Source organism: Centroberyx gerrardi, chromosome 15 (genome assembly GCF_048128805.1).
Source record: "Centroberyx gerrardi isolate f3 chromosome 15, fCenGer3.hap1.cur.20231027, whole genome shotgun sequence".
NCBI classification, from domain to species: domain Eukaryota; kingdom Metazoa; phylum Chordata; class Actinopteri; order Beryciformes; family Berycidae; genus Centroberyx; species Centroberyx gerrardi.
In genome coordinates this window covers 9,870,356-9,884,038 of record NC_136011.1, presented here as the reverse complement: position 1 = coordinate 9,884,038, position 13,683 = coordinate 9,870,356, and the positions used below count along the sequence as shown (strand labels likewise).

At 40.1% G+C, this 13,683-nt stretch overlaps 1 protein-coding gene across 1 annotated transcript; it reads left to right on the top strand.

The window, feature by feature from the left end:
* Nucleotides 1–118: 118 nt before the first annotated feature.
* eif2ak2 (eukaryotic translation initiation factor 2-alpha kinase 2) lies at nt 119–7,490 on the top strand. Its single transcript, XM_071903374.2, has 19 exons — nt 119–464; nt 1,351–1,489; nt 1,585–1,739; nt 2,141–2,264; nt 2,508–2,581; nt 2,725–2,874; nt 3,010–3,142; nt 3,523–3,590; nt 3,680–3,770; nt 4,084–4,115; nt 4,199–4,241; nt 4,338–4,420; nt 4,566–4,685; nt 4,834–4,959; nt 5,055–5,259; nt 5,346–5,489; nt 6,010–6,111; nt 6,460–6,522; nt 6,650–7,490. Exons 1-19 carry the CDS (start codon nt 358–360, stop codon nt 6,785–6,787), a joined length of 2,097 nt encoding a protein of 698 aa, XP_071759475.2. The 5' UTR covers nt 119–357; the 3' UTR covers nt 6,788–7,490.
* The last annotated feature ends 6,193 nt before the right edge of the window (nt 7,491–13,683 follow it).

Genomic DNA, 13,683 nt, shown 5'->3' with positions numbered 1-13,683 from the left:
CTGTGTGCTCCTCAATTTCAAATGTTTAGATATCCGACAGCAGTTGAAGGCAGAGCACGGTGGACACTTTAAGGATTATAGTTGTTAAAATGTATAAAATTCAAATGAAGGGACCGCTGTGCAATTTATAAGACAGTGCTGCGCCCCCTTTAGGCTAGAAGTAATGTTTCAGTGTGACGTATTTACTGAGAAACCGAAACTTACTGCAGGACAGGTTACTGAACAGAAAGTGAGCAAAGACGAGAGTGCAGAGTTAAGATGAAAGCGGAAAAGGAGACAGTACTATTGTGAGCTCAGTGCTCTCCTCACATATCTATTTATCTTTGTGCTCACATTCCGAGTTAAGCTTAATTTACGATGGAAACGGATAATTATATTGCTAAACTAAACGAGTATTCGCAGAGAAGCCGCTCGGAGCTGAAATACGAGGACGTTGGCGCTGTTGGCCCCGACCACAGTAAAACGTGAGTTGATGAATTCTCTGTTTCCCCTGGGATTTACAGAGCTGTGCGTTTGAGATCTGCATAGTCATGCTCACCAAAATGCGAAGCGCTTGGAGTGTGGGTCAGAGGTCGCTGCCATAGGATAGACAATGTGATGATGGCGATTAAATGATTCAACACGAGAAGGCAATACCCTCATGCAAAAGAACTGCAGTAATCCCACCATACATTGTAGCAGGATGCTGTATAAATCTTATAGAAATGCTAAAAATATGTAGCTAGGTCAAAAATATACTACCGAAAATTCTTAAAAAAAAATAAACCATAAAGTACAATACTTGTAAATCACTGCCACAGAAACGCCCCATAGGAATCAGTCCCCATAGGATTACTGTAGGATATTATAGTAACTTTTCAAGAGGGTTGAGTTTAATTGGACTTGGGTCAGGAAGTTATTGTCACAAGTTGTGGCCTAAGGCACAAAGTCGTTTAGTTCAGAATTCTGGGTAAATTGTCCTTCTGAGTCACTCTTCTCAGAGAGTGGGTGGGTGAATGGTTGGAGCAGTCTGCTTTACTTTACAGGCCTCATTGAACTTGTCTGACCAGAAAGTGGCTGGTTAAAGCCCTTCTTTGCAACCACCAAAATGCCTTTGAGCAAAGCACTTGACCCCCACATGCTCTAGTGGAGCTGCAAATTGAACCATAGTGAATTTATTGACTTAACAACAACGTTTTGACCCCTCTAGTGCCCTGAAGAACACCTAAAGGGGTCAAAACATTGACGTGAAGTTAATAAATTGACTACTGGGGCACATTATTCCAGTGTGTGAATTCATGTCTTTTGTAATCAATGTAACCCCACAGCCACCACCCTCCAGAGTCAATTTGCCCTGTTTATATTCCTCAGATTCAGCCTGAGGGCGTTGGTAAATGGTCAGCCGTATCCCGATGGTGTGGGGAAGACCAAAAAGGAGGCCAAACAGATTGCTGCTAAAAATGCCCTGATCGGCTTGGGGAAGGAACAACAACAGGATCCAGCCGACTCCGTAAGATCTCAGAAGAAGATATCATCACTCTTTGCTGAATGGGAGAGACAGTTTACTGCAAATGTCTCATTTATATGTTGTTGTTTTCTTGACAGACGGAAGTGTCAGTTGAAAGTCATACCGCACCAGTTTATCAGAAAAGTATCACTCAACCCAGCTACGTAAGCTGGCTGTACGAACAGAGTCAGAAGAACAGGGTCAATATAAAGCCTGTGGAGTCGACCAGATTGGGCCCAAATAATGCTACTCAGTAAGTCTGCATAATACTGCATAACAGGGTCGGGTCAATTCATGAATTAACTCTGGAATTGGATTTTGAAAAAAACTACAGGAAACAGAATTGTAATTGAACTGGAATTTCAGGAAGTTTAATTTAATTCAATGAAACTCTGTGAAATTCCATGTTTTTCTTTTTTCTTACCACATATCTGAGATTACATGTAGTGTTATATGTTATCAATACTGAATATGTTAAAGTTACCTTTCAGGCATTTGATGCAATTCCAATTCCAACTCCAGGAACTGAATTGGACCTTACCATGCATTCTCAATTCAATTCATGGATGGCCTCAACCCTGCTGCATACTTCTTTTCTCTTTCTTGTTTAGTCACCATTTTAAAAGACACTAAATAATATTTTTGTGATTTTAGATGCTGCAGCTTTGTGTTTGATGATAAGGAATACCCAGTTGCCTTTGGGAGAACAAAGAAGGAAGCGAAGGAGGAGGCAGCTAGGCTTGCGCATAATGAGATATGTGGCAGTCACACTACAGGGGTAAGTAATGGTGCACACTGGTGTAGCTTTCTCTGTCTAGTTTCTCTTGCCTTAGTAATAACCATTAATAGAGAATTGCAGAAATGGCAGGAATTGAGCTGCTAGTCATTGTGGGTGAAAAATGGATTATGATAATGTTGCCATAAATTTTGAAGTAAATAAGTAAGTCTGTGGTATCGCACACACAACAGGCCACAGTTCAGTCAGTCAATCAAATTAAAAGCATACGTTTTCATTTTCAAGACCACAGATGAGAATAGCAATGCTACATCGGGTCAACAAAAGGAGGAATTGAATCAAAAAGTTTTGGGCGTCTGGTGAGTAGAAACAATCACAGTACGCTGTTTCATGTTGATTTCTTCTTCATTGCGAAACATTTCCCTGTTAGCAATCGCTATGTGTTTTGACTCAGTTCACCACTAGGTTTGAGTTAGTTTGTGATTTGTCTGTATTATTACAGTGATAAAATGAAGGACTTGAATGTGAGCTCTACAGAACCCAGCTTTGCAGAGACAAATTTCATAGGAATCGTCAACCACTATTGTCAGAAAACAAGACGCTTCCATGACTTCATGCTTGTGAAGAGATGTGGTCCACCCCATAACCCTCAGTAAGTATGATTAACCCCCTGTGGAGGCTGAATAGACACTACAGACAGACACTCTAGATTGATATGAGCGTATACAATATTGGAATCTTAACACCCTAAACTTAAACATTTCCTCCCTGTATGCGCAATGCACAGATTTTTCTACAAATTAGTTATCGACAGTAAGGACTACCCTGTAGCTGAGGGCAAGTGCGCCAAGGAAGCCAAGCAAAATGCAGCTCAGCTGGCCTGGTCTGCTCTCCAAGAACAGTCTGACTGGAACAGCCAGGTATTTAATAGTCAGCCACTCAGATTTGCTGCTCTAGAGACCCACACTCACCACTGCTTACCCAGGTATTATTCTTTCTTTCTGTGTACTGGAACCACCCTTTTAAGAAGTGTCTGTGCCTGTCTGAAGTTACTGATATTGGCAGCTGGGGAAAACCCCTGAATAACAGTGGTGACAGCAGATCAGCAGGCTGACTGCTTCTGAACATCTATGGAGTAACATACTGAAAAATGAAAATGTTCCACCAAAGTGAAATATCACTTTAACTGATAGGTCTAACATTATCATAAAAGAATGCTGTTACATCCCATATCAGGATACATCAGTTACTATGGAACATGGTGTAAAATGTAACAGCCAAACACTTTTGTGGCTTTCAGGTGTCCTTCAGGTCAACTGTGTCTGAAGATGGAGCACCACCCAGTGTCTCCACACCGACAAGCACGTTGTAAGGCATTTGTTAAGACTGGAATAGAACAGATAGTAGAGTCTGGTTTTGAGAATGCTCTGCTAATGTCTCTGACTCTATTCTCCAAGGGAGTCCCTTGATACAACAACACAAAGCGCGGCAACAAGCTCAAGTTACTCAGTGATATTCACCGATTCATCAAACCCTCCCAAGGTTCAGGTCAGTTATAACCTCTGTAGTCCTTACACTCTGTAACGCTTAAAGGAAATCTGCTGCTTTCTGCCAGCACATGTCATTCTTTCCCCTGTCCACTGCCTTTTACACACAGCCTGTCATTCTTAGAGCTTACAGGGAATCAACAAAGCAGATCATTGGGTCTGTTGTTTGTAACTGAAAAAGTCACATTTTCCAGTGTTTTATTAATGAATAACCTCTTCATGTAGCTTTAACTTGTCATCTACTGTAATTCGATACACTTCTAAAAGGTATTGCTTAAATTTGATTTGGTTATATTTCTTTTCCCATTACAAAGGAGCAAAATGCTGATGTGAAGCCTAAAATAAAGTAAGTAATTTCTTGAGACCTACTGTACACCAAGCATTTTACCTGACATTATTTTTGATCATCATTTTTTCCTGTCTTGTTAGACTTGCAGCAAATTTCGGAAAGGCACAGAAACAAAGCAAAGAGGTAGGACCACAGGCCATCTGAATGATTTTTATTAATTTACTTGATATTTGTTCAACATTCTAAACTCCATATTATGTCACTATATTATTCTCCAAGGATGGCGTGATCCCTGATTTAAAAGTAAAGAAGACAGGAAGTAGTCCCAGTGTGAAGACACCGACCCAACCAGTAATCTCAAGGTCAATTTAAATATTGAATTGCAATGCTGGAATGTTTTTTTGTTGTTTTTCTTAATACCTCTGTGGTCTTTAGTTTGTGTGTTGTCTCTCAATAATTTCTAGGTTTTCACTTTTTTGCCTCTATAATATCTGTTAATCTCAACAGGTTTGCATCAGAGTTTGATTCCATAGAGCGCCTCGGCAAAGGAGGCTTCGGTCGTGTTTACAAGGCAAGACAAAAACTTGTGGGGAAGTATTTTGCTGTAAAGATCGTCCACTATAAAGAGTAAGTCTAGTATATACGATGCTGTCTTTTGTTTTCATTGTACACTTGATGGTACTTGTGTGAAAGAAATGTGTCAGTTACAGATGTAGTGCTTGATACGTTGAAAGTGTGATTAACTGAGCCATTTTCTTGTAACCCCTTTGATCAGGAAAGCTCTACGAGAGGTGGGGGTGTTGATAGACTTTCAGCATGCTAATATTGTTAGATACTACACATCTTGGATTGAGGATTCAGACTACAAAAGTGACATAAGTGACAGTTACAGCAATTCCCAGTAAGTCACACCCACTCATTCAATTCCTTACTGTACTTATTAACCATTTACTAAACATGAGGGTATGTCATTTTTTTTGTTGTTTACTTTTCTAGGTCTAGCAGCGATTCATCTGCTCAGTACCTCTACATTCAGATGGAGTTATGTGACAAGAAAACACTTCGAGTGTGGATAGATGACAAGAATACCCATCAGCGAGACCCCCCCAAGAGAAGGGAAGAAAGTCTGTCCATTATTCAGCAAATACTTAATGGAGTAGAGTATATCCACTCCAATAAGCATATCCATAGGGACCTTAAGGTGAGACAGAGTCAATCAGAATATATTCTTTACTGCTACACATCAGTTATTTGTGTTAATTGCTGTTGTTGCTTTTCAATGGTTAGCCTCTCAACATCATGTTTGGAAGGGAAGGAGAGGTGAAGATTGGGGACTTCGGTCTGGTCACTGCTGAGGATAATGACGATGACGAGAACCGGATAGAGAGAACAAAGTGCACAGGAACCAGGTCTTACATGGCTCCTGAACAAGTAAGACCATCTGTTTTCACATTTACTTTATGATTCCTCTCTAGATTGTTTTAAAATGTGTGTTTTTGTTTGAATGAGCTCGGTAAGATGTATTCCAACTATTTGTGTCCCACCTCGATGGCACATGGTATGCAGGATGTTATGTTGTGTCTGTGTGTAGACACAGAACTCAAGAACAGTACATGATAGAAACTCCATACTTACACCACAGGTTCCCTATAGAGTAGATGATCTGATTAGATTTTGCAACACCTTGCTGCATAAATTCGCATATTAATGAGGAAAAAATGATTTTTTAAAAACTACTATAACTTTATGCTTTAAGATATGGAGTTCATATTAATACGGCCTATGTGTTAATGTGAGCACAGACACGTGTTATGTGACAGAAATATTGCTAATTAATGCATCAATTAAGTTAATTAGCATAACTGGTTATGTTGAATGTCCTGGTGATTATGGCGGGACATTAGGTAACTCAAGTGCCTCTTGTCAATATTGTGTTCTTGTTTTATGACAGGAGAGCCAGCGCACTTATGACAAAAAAGTGGATATATTTGCTTTGGGGTTGATCTACTTTGAACTCCTTTGGAAACTCTTTACTGCTGTGGAAAGAGCAGCGGTGAGTTTTTCAAAGACAGAATACAAAATTCTACTGTATATGTTATTATTAATAGTTTACTGTTATTTACTAAGACAATTTTAGCATGAAATACTATTATAGGCCTATGCCAATTGCATACAAATAAGGAACCAGCTAGGTATTTACCAGTACTGTTGATTTCTTCTCAAAGGCAGGTATCACAAAGCAGTGTAGATACCATTTAAGATGTAACTTGATAATTTCTCTTTTGTTTAATCTCTCATGTATTTAATTGCAAAGTTCATCAGAACATCACTGGACAAATTATTAGTTTGTGTCAGACTAATTACATGTTCTTTCTCCCTATTATCATTGCATGAATTCCAGATTTGGAAAGAAGTCAGAATTCAGAAACTTCCCCCCGAGTTTTCACGGAAGTTTCCCCAAGAGGTACATTATTACATTATCATTATCATTATCATTATCGATTTATTTGCAATATCGAGTTTGGACCCAAAAAATAATGCAGTCTGATATCCTTATTAAAATTGTTATGATTTTTGTTGTTCTGTTACAGCACAAAATAATCAAGTCAATGCTGTGTGCGAATCCAGAGGACCGACCAGAAGCAAGTAAACTGAAGACAGAGTTGGAGAAGTACACTCTGGCTCTCAACAGAGAACAAGATTTGCGTCAGCACAACAGGACCATCTGATTATCACAAGGAATTGTTCAAAATGAATAGAAAAACGTCATTGCAAGCATGGCTGTTCATTCATCATCGTATCCCATAACACATGTACTTTTGAGTTCTTGCATGCTAAGGTGTACTTCTGGGAATAGGGAAAACCTGTGTCACAATTTTTGTCTCCTTTAAGTGGTTTTTTTATAACTGAAGTGACAATAATCATGATTATGAATTGTGGTGCTTAATGGAAAACGCCATGTATATTTCTATATTTTTCATCAGTGTCAGCATGAATGAAATATGAAGTCAAAGTTGTATCATGCTTTTAAAAAGTATTAAGTATTTTTGCTATAATTCTCATCTGTGTAGCTGTTGTCTACAAATAATGAATCGTGTCCACGGATAATGACTATTCTGTCAAGGAAATGGTTAAATGTATTTAAATGATGTCACATGTTCAGCCTTTGTACTGATATTAGGATTGGAGTTGGAAAATAAAGCAATGGTTGTCTATCGAGTTTATATATATTCAGTGGGGAGTGGATACTGTGGAGATCTCCACTGAGGATCGATTTCATTGTGGATTCAGAGAAAGACTGTTCCCTTATTCCTTGAAGTCATCTCCATTTACTGTTACACTCATTTTCTGCTTTCTCAGATTGATTCTCACCAAAGCTGTAAGTGCAAGGCAGTTGTTTTTGCTCAGAAATAATAAAAAAAATCAACTGTTCTGAGGTATAGGAGTGACAATATTTGAACCCTGTAGTCTCTCAACAAACACACCTGCATAGAAATGCAGTTTGTCAAAAAAGGCTTTTATAACTTGGAATGGCTCTCCTATACTTATTTACTAGTTGCTGCACATATGTGCTGTTTAAAGTATACAAGATTTAGTCCAGAGTACAGACAGACTGACTTTCAGTGCTAAGAAATTCATCATTTTACCCTTTTGACACTGCATCCCGTACTATGAAGTTATCCACATGGTTTACAGGTGATAACACCGTACCACATGAGGGCAGTATTGGCTTTTTCTGTTTTCATGTTTTAATTGCACAAAGCTCCATTTCCCACAGTTGTTGTTCGATGACTGTTTCAGTTTGACAACCGTTTCATCATGAGAGTCAGCGAGACAAAAACAGAAACTAACAAGGGGAGAACATAAAGACTGAGTGAGAACTTGGTTAAATAATAGTGTTGTTTAATTGAACCACCACAATCCAAGCATCTGAGTAAACATTTTTAAAATGTTACCATCCCACACCAATGTGTCATAAAAGCTCAGTGTGGGGTGATGTTCGACTGAGGTTGCACACACCCTGACGTAACTGTTGTTGTGTTACCTGGTGTGACAGCTAGGGGGAGCTGTGGCTCCGCTCAGCCCGGGGTGTGCAGAGCGTGGCCGCAGTCTCCGGGCCGCCCCAGCCTGTGGGAGAGAAAGGTTTATTCACAGTGAGAGGGCCAAAACCGAGGGAGCTGTGTGACATTTAATCATGCCTCCGGCGCATGCTGGATGATTAGCATCTCTGTGGAAAACAACAATAACAAGTGCCAAATGCAGGATCCCACACAATCACCTGGCCTCGGAGCACACAGTCACACAGGCCCGGGTAATCAGCACAAATCAGCTCCTGTGGCTCCCAGTGTGTTAACTCTACAATCACCAGACTGCAAGGCTCCCTAAAATTAGCTTAGTGCCTGTGGATAGAGGCCATAGGTGGATCGATTGCCATCATGTAGACTGAATAACCCGGTTTATTTCTGCCCGTCATCAGCCACTGCCCTTACTCATGGTGAGAATACTGCACATTGTGAATCTGGTGGTGACAGGAGCTAAACCAAGCCAAGTAGTTGCTGAAATAACGGCAGTATATCCTGTAGGTTTCATTTTTCCTCCCTGAGTAGAGACCACTATAGAGAGAACAGGCCATTTTGAACCTTGTGCACCAAGTGCGCCTTACGATCTGAAGCATGTTTCACCAAGTAGACAGGGCCCCACTTCCTCGGATCAGAGTACTGCATCTCATTTGTAGCCTCCTTTGTTGACACAAAATGTTTCCATTGCATGTCTTGCATTACCAAATGATTTTTTTTAAAGAGTAGTGGGACAAGGTCTCGCACAGGAACAGCATACCATCATTTGACAGCATTTCTTTGTGGCTATATTGTTCATTGGCACTCCACAATAGTTGTTTTAAAGAAAGTTTCCCCAAAAAATAATTGAAAGATTGCAAGAGAGCAGCACGAAGGGCAAAGCAGTGACAAGAGCCATAACCTCGTCTATATTCCTCAAATGATCAAATGTATTGTTGGTGATATATGTACCCTGGTATAAAGGGTCACAGGTAATTTGGTGCAAAAGTCTGTATCTATGTTTTTATTTTTGGGTTGTTTTTTTTGTCTGTATCTATGTATCTTTAATGGAAGCAGTAAGGAGAGAACATGAGTGAAAGCCTATCAACTTCCTCAACTTGCAAGACTGTCAACAATATGCTGAGTTCGGACGGAGCCGGTGAGAGAGATGAGATTGCAGAAAGGAAAGTGTTGATATTGCATACTTTAGTTCATTGAATCTTTGTTTCTTGCTGTGACAACTGTAGCTGCCTTATGGTTGTGGGCAAGTTATCAGCAAGTTCCAGGTGAGTTTTAACCTCAAGAGTGTTAGAAAGCTAAGCTAGCGTTAGCAACTTGCTAACGCTGGTGTAGCTAGTTTTTTTTGTTTTTCATGCTGTTAACTAAAGCTAATTGCATGTAGCTTCTAAGCATTTAATGTTCGAGAAAACTGTTGTACTGTAGCCTTTGTGGGTACATATTGTTATATTGTTATATTCTACTAGAGTCTAGTAGAAAAAAGTAATTCGTTCACAGCTTCGAAGCTGTGAATGTTGAATACAATGTTCAGATGCACTGTAAAAAAAAAAAAAAAAAAGTATTGATTTAAAGTGAAAATGTATTCTGGCCACCTTGACCGAGACATTTGACTACACAGAAACATACACACTGAAATAATTTTATCCTCTGGGGGTCAATTTTGTTTGTCTGGTTATTTTTGTTTATTGGAGGATGTAATTTTATTTATTGAAATTTGGCATTTTATTTTTCCATTATTGGGAAAGCAATTGCATTTGTGAATTATTACAAAGTTTCAATATATGGCTATCAAAGTTGATGTACTGTGCAGTGTCTCATTATCCCGCTCCAGCAGTCAAACCTACCCAATTAGCCCTTTCTGTTTGAAGATATTGCAACCAGTTAGTCAGAGCTTAACAATTTGTGACACAGGTGTTATATAGGAGAAAGTTAAAATTCAATTCATCATGATTCAATATTCCTAAAATGTTCACTTCCATCTAATAATTACCAACAGCATTACCAGCTAATAATTTGACTTGTTTCTGTGAGCCAAGGTGTAGATGTCTGAGAAAACAATGAATCATTCCTCCTTTGCTATGTCTACCACAAAGGAAAAAAACGTACTCTGCCATTTTAGCACTATCTACGATAAGAAACCTGGTGTGTTTCCAATCTTCCTCAGCTGTCGCACTTGTGTGAGCAAGGTTATTGGATGTATTGAGGTCACTTCCTCTGAGAGCGGTGTGGGCACTGAAGCAGCGCTCTAGTCAGTGGCCCGGACCGTGTAGCCTGTGGCAAAATGGACTCGCCAGTCAAGAGCAGAGCAATGGAGTGTCTCCCCAAAGTCCCAGGGGTCAGAGCAAACGATTACTGTGTGGATAGGGTCGCAGCAGAGTTTGTTCTGCACCGTGGCTCGCAGGAATCAGCCTTGCTGCAAAGACAAAACTATTGCCCACCAGCAGATATCAAAATCAAAATGACAGTTGACGATGCACATGAATTGTCAGATTGTGTTGTCATCTTCCCTGCCTGTACATATATTTCACAAGTGCCTGTTGTAGCCCACTTACCTCTGGTGAACTGCAGTTAACTGGAGCATGCCCACATGTTGTGCCTCGCTGGACGCCTCGCCTGGCGTTGGCTGCGGACTCTCCTCCACTCCAGAAGCACATCCTGCCTCTGTCCACTCCACTTTCATCCCACTTTAAGGACAATACCTGTGTCATTTAGAGTTATAGCCCATTTACTTCTGTCTACAGTATGTCTAGTTTACATTTCCCCCAATCATTTTCCAATGCATGCTGTACGTAATTAGATTTTTTAACATGTACTTGTTACAAACTTTATGGTGTCAAACCTAGCTTGAAATTTAACTGCTGTCCCGACGAACAAAGACGCCCTAAATAAAACAGCATGGATGTGGCAATAAAGTTTGTAAGGCAACATGTTTTTGAGGGATTATTTCCTGGCGGAGACTTCCATTTCTTCCTGTGGGTGTCAGGTGATTGACAGTAAGCAGAGCGTAATGTAACACACACACACTGACATGAAAACGCTTAACTGGGGCACAATGAAATAAGAATAAAACAGAAACTTTGACAAAACCAAATAAAGGCTTCATGTTTACTGTGATGGATTATCTAGTTCAGGCAATTTACAAGTCTATGGAAGTTGTGTTTCATACTGTACAAGAATGAATGGCAAATGGCTACTTCTTTTCTTCTGAAGGTAGAAAAATTAGCCCTGATATCTTAAACTATGCTGACTGTGTGCAGACACCAGCAGGAATAATCTCAAGTAGACTGTCAACCTAGATGATTGAAAGATGATGATGATTAAAAAAAAAACCACTGCTCTTATCCTTTAATGTATCTCACATTGTACTTTACACAGAAGCAGCCAGGTTAGACTATAGGAGCATGTATCATCTGTCAAGGTCTGCAGTCTTTTACTTCCACCAAAGATTATCTTGGAAAGGTCACAAAAATCTGCGCTCACTTTTCCTTTTGAGCCATAACAATCAGGTTAGGCCTGTGTATTTGAGCTCTCCTTTTTGTGGAGCTCACCTTGCGTCGACTCTGAGCCTCCTGCTTCAGCTCCAATCACCAGAAGAGATCAGAGCCTCTCCATAACACCTACAGTACATCCTCCCCCAAGCTCTTGTACTCCAGTTACATAAAACTCATATGAGTACTCTGAATGCATTATGAATCAGAGACAACAGACTTGGCAAACTTTGCTCCACATCAACTGAATATTCCACGGAGACTTCATTCATTCTTTCTCACTCCTTCGATTCATTCTTCAAAAAATAGCACTCCACCGTCCCCCGAGAGTAGACCTGTCAGATGGGGGAGATGATATTTTCACATCACAGCATGCTGTGGTTAGCTGTTGTTGTTTAGCATTGCTGGCTAGACTTTGGCGGTGTCTCTTCTCTTTCTACTCACACTCTGAGTCGATCCAGTCAATCAGTCATTCTTCCACACTTTAAAAAACAATCATCTTAACAAGTGATTTAAGTGTGTATTCGCTCTTAAAATGGCATTTTCCATAAAATAAGTGAAAAAACTCAATAAGATAATTGTACTTGTCTCCAATGCAGTTTCACTTGTTTCAACACATAAGGAAGATCGCTACAGTTTTTTCAAACAATGTCACAAGAAAGTTTAGATAAAAACGGAGCAAGTGAAACTCTCCCACCTCTTTCACTTGATTCAAGAAGTCAGTATATGCTAAAATGATTTGTTAAAGTGCAGTAAATACATATACAGTATATTAGTATATGAGTATCTGAGTTTGGATATGGGTTTGTTCAATGTATAGAGCAGAAGCAAGAGCTGAAATCCAGACCAGTCCTTTGAGAGGCTCTGTATTTAATAAACTGACCCCTGTATGGAGACTTGGGGTGGGGTTTGATGAGCAAATCTCTCATTAAATAATATCTGATGGGCTGCTGGGCTGTTCCTAACATCCAGACCTAATAATCCTGGCCTAGGCTTACTTGCAGTAGAATGTGGGAAACATGTAGGCTATAGCAAGGAATATTCAAATTCATCTGGTAACTTTCTCCTCCAAAATTCTGTTAAAAAAAAAATAAAATTACTCCTGAGAACAAGTGAAAATAATCAAAGTTGTTATTTTAAAGCCACGGAAATGTTTATGTAGCCCTTGCGGTATTGTGGTATTGAGATCTCTGCTGCTATTTATGTAAAATTCAACCTTTCCATGTTGACGTATGGGTATGGCAGATGTATTTTTCTTTGTTTTGTTGTATTTTTCATTGGAAGTTGAGGGTTTGATTTATAGCTTCCATGTGTGGGTAAAAGCGTGGTACGTGTGTGGGTTTGTTTGTGTGTGTGTGTGTGTGTGTGTGTGGTTGTCTTGGCAGATGTGTGTGGCAGCTGACAGACCTGTCAGAGCCCCTTGACTCATGCTGCCTCGTGTCACTTTGTGTGGGCTGGTAATTTACTACAAATGATATTGCATTCTCTCTGTTGACAGCTTGCCTACGCTGTCTTCTGGCAAAGCCATCATAGCTGTTTGTCAACTTCCTGCCTCTCAAATCCTCAAACCCTCGCCGTCTTCCTACAGTAAATTGTGACAGGCCGGCCTCAGAGCTTTGAAGGTCAAGGGCACGACGGTGAACTCACCTGGTACGTCTTTAATAAGTCCTGAGTCATTCCCATCTGGAGTTCAACAGTTCAGAGCGGAGCAGCAGGGGAGGTGGCGGTGTGCCAGGAGGAACCTCTGAAGGCTTCTGCAGCCAGTTTACTCCCCTGTTTTCTTTTACGAAAATAACATTGTCTGACAGCCCAGCTGTTGTGTTGATTTCATGCCCGAATGAAAGACATGTGTGAGGTGATGCAATCATGATGTTATTATGGATTGTAGGTCCTCGGGAGAAGTAGGCTCAGGGTATGAAAAAAAAAAAAAAAAAAGAAAACGAGAGAAACGGAAGTGTGAAGAAAATCTTCTCTGTAAGACGGACAGCGTGATGCTGTGTGAAGAAATACAACATGCACTCTGGGTGTCAGAGCAGTTTGTGTCTTTATCTGTGACAGGTGCTG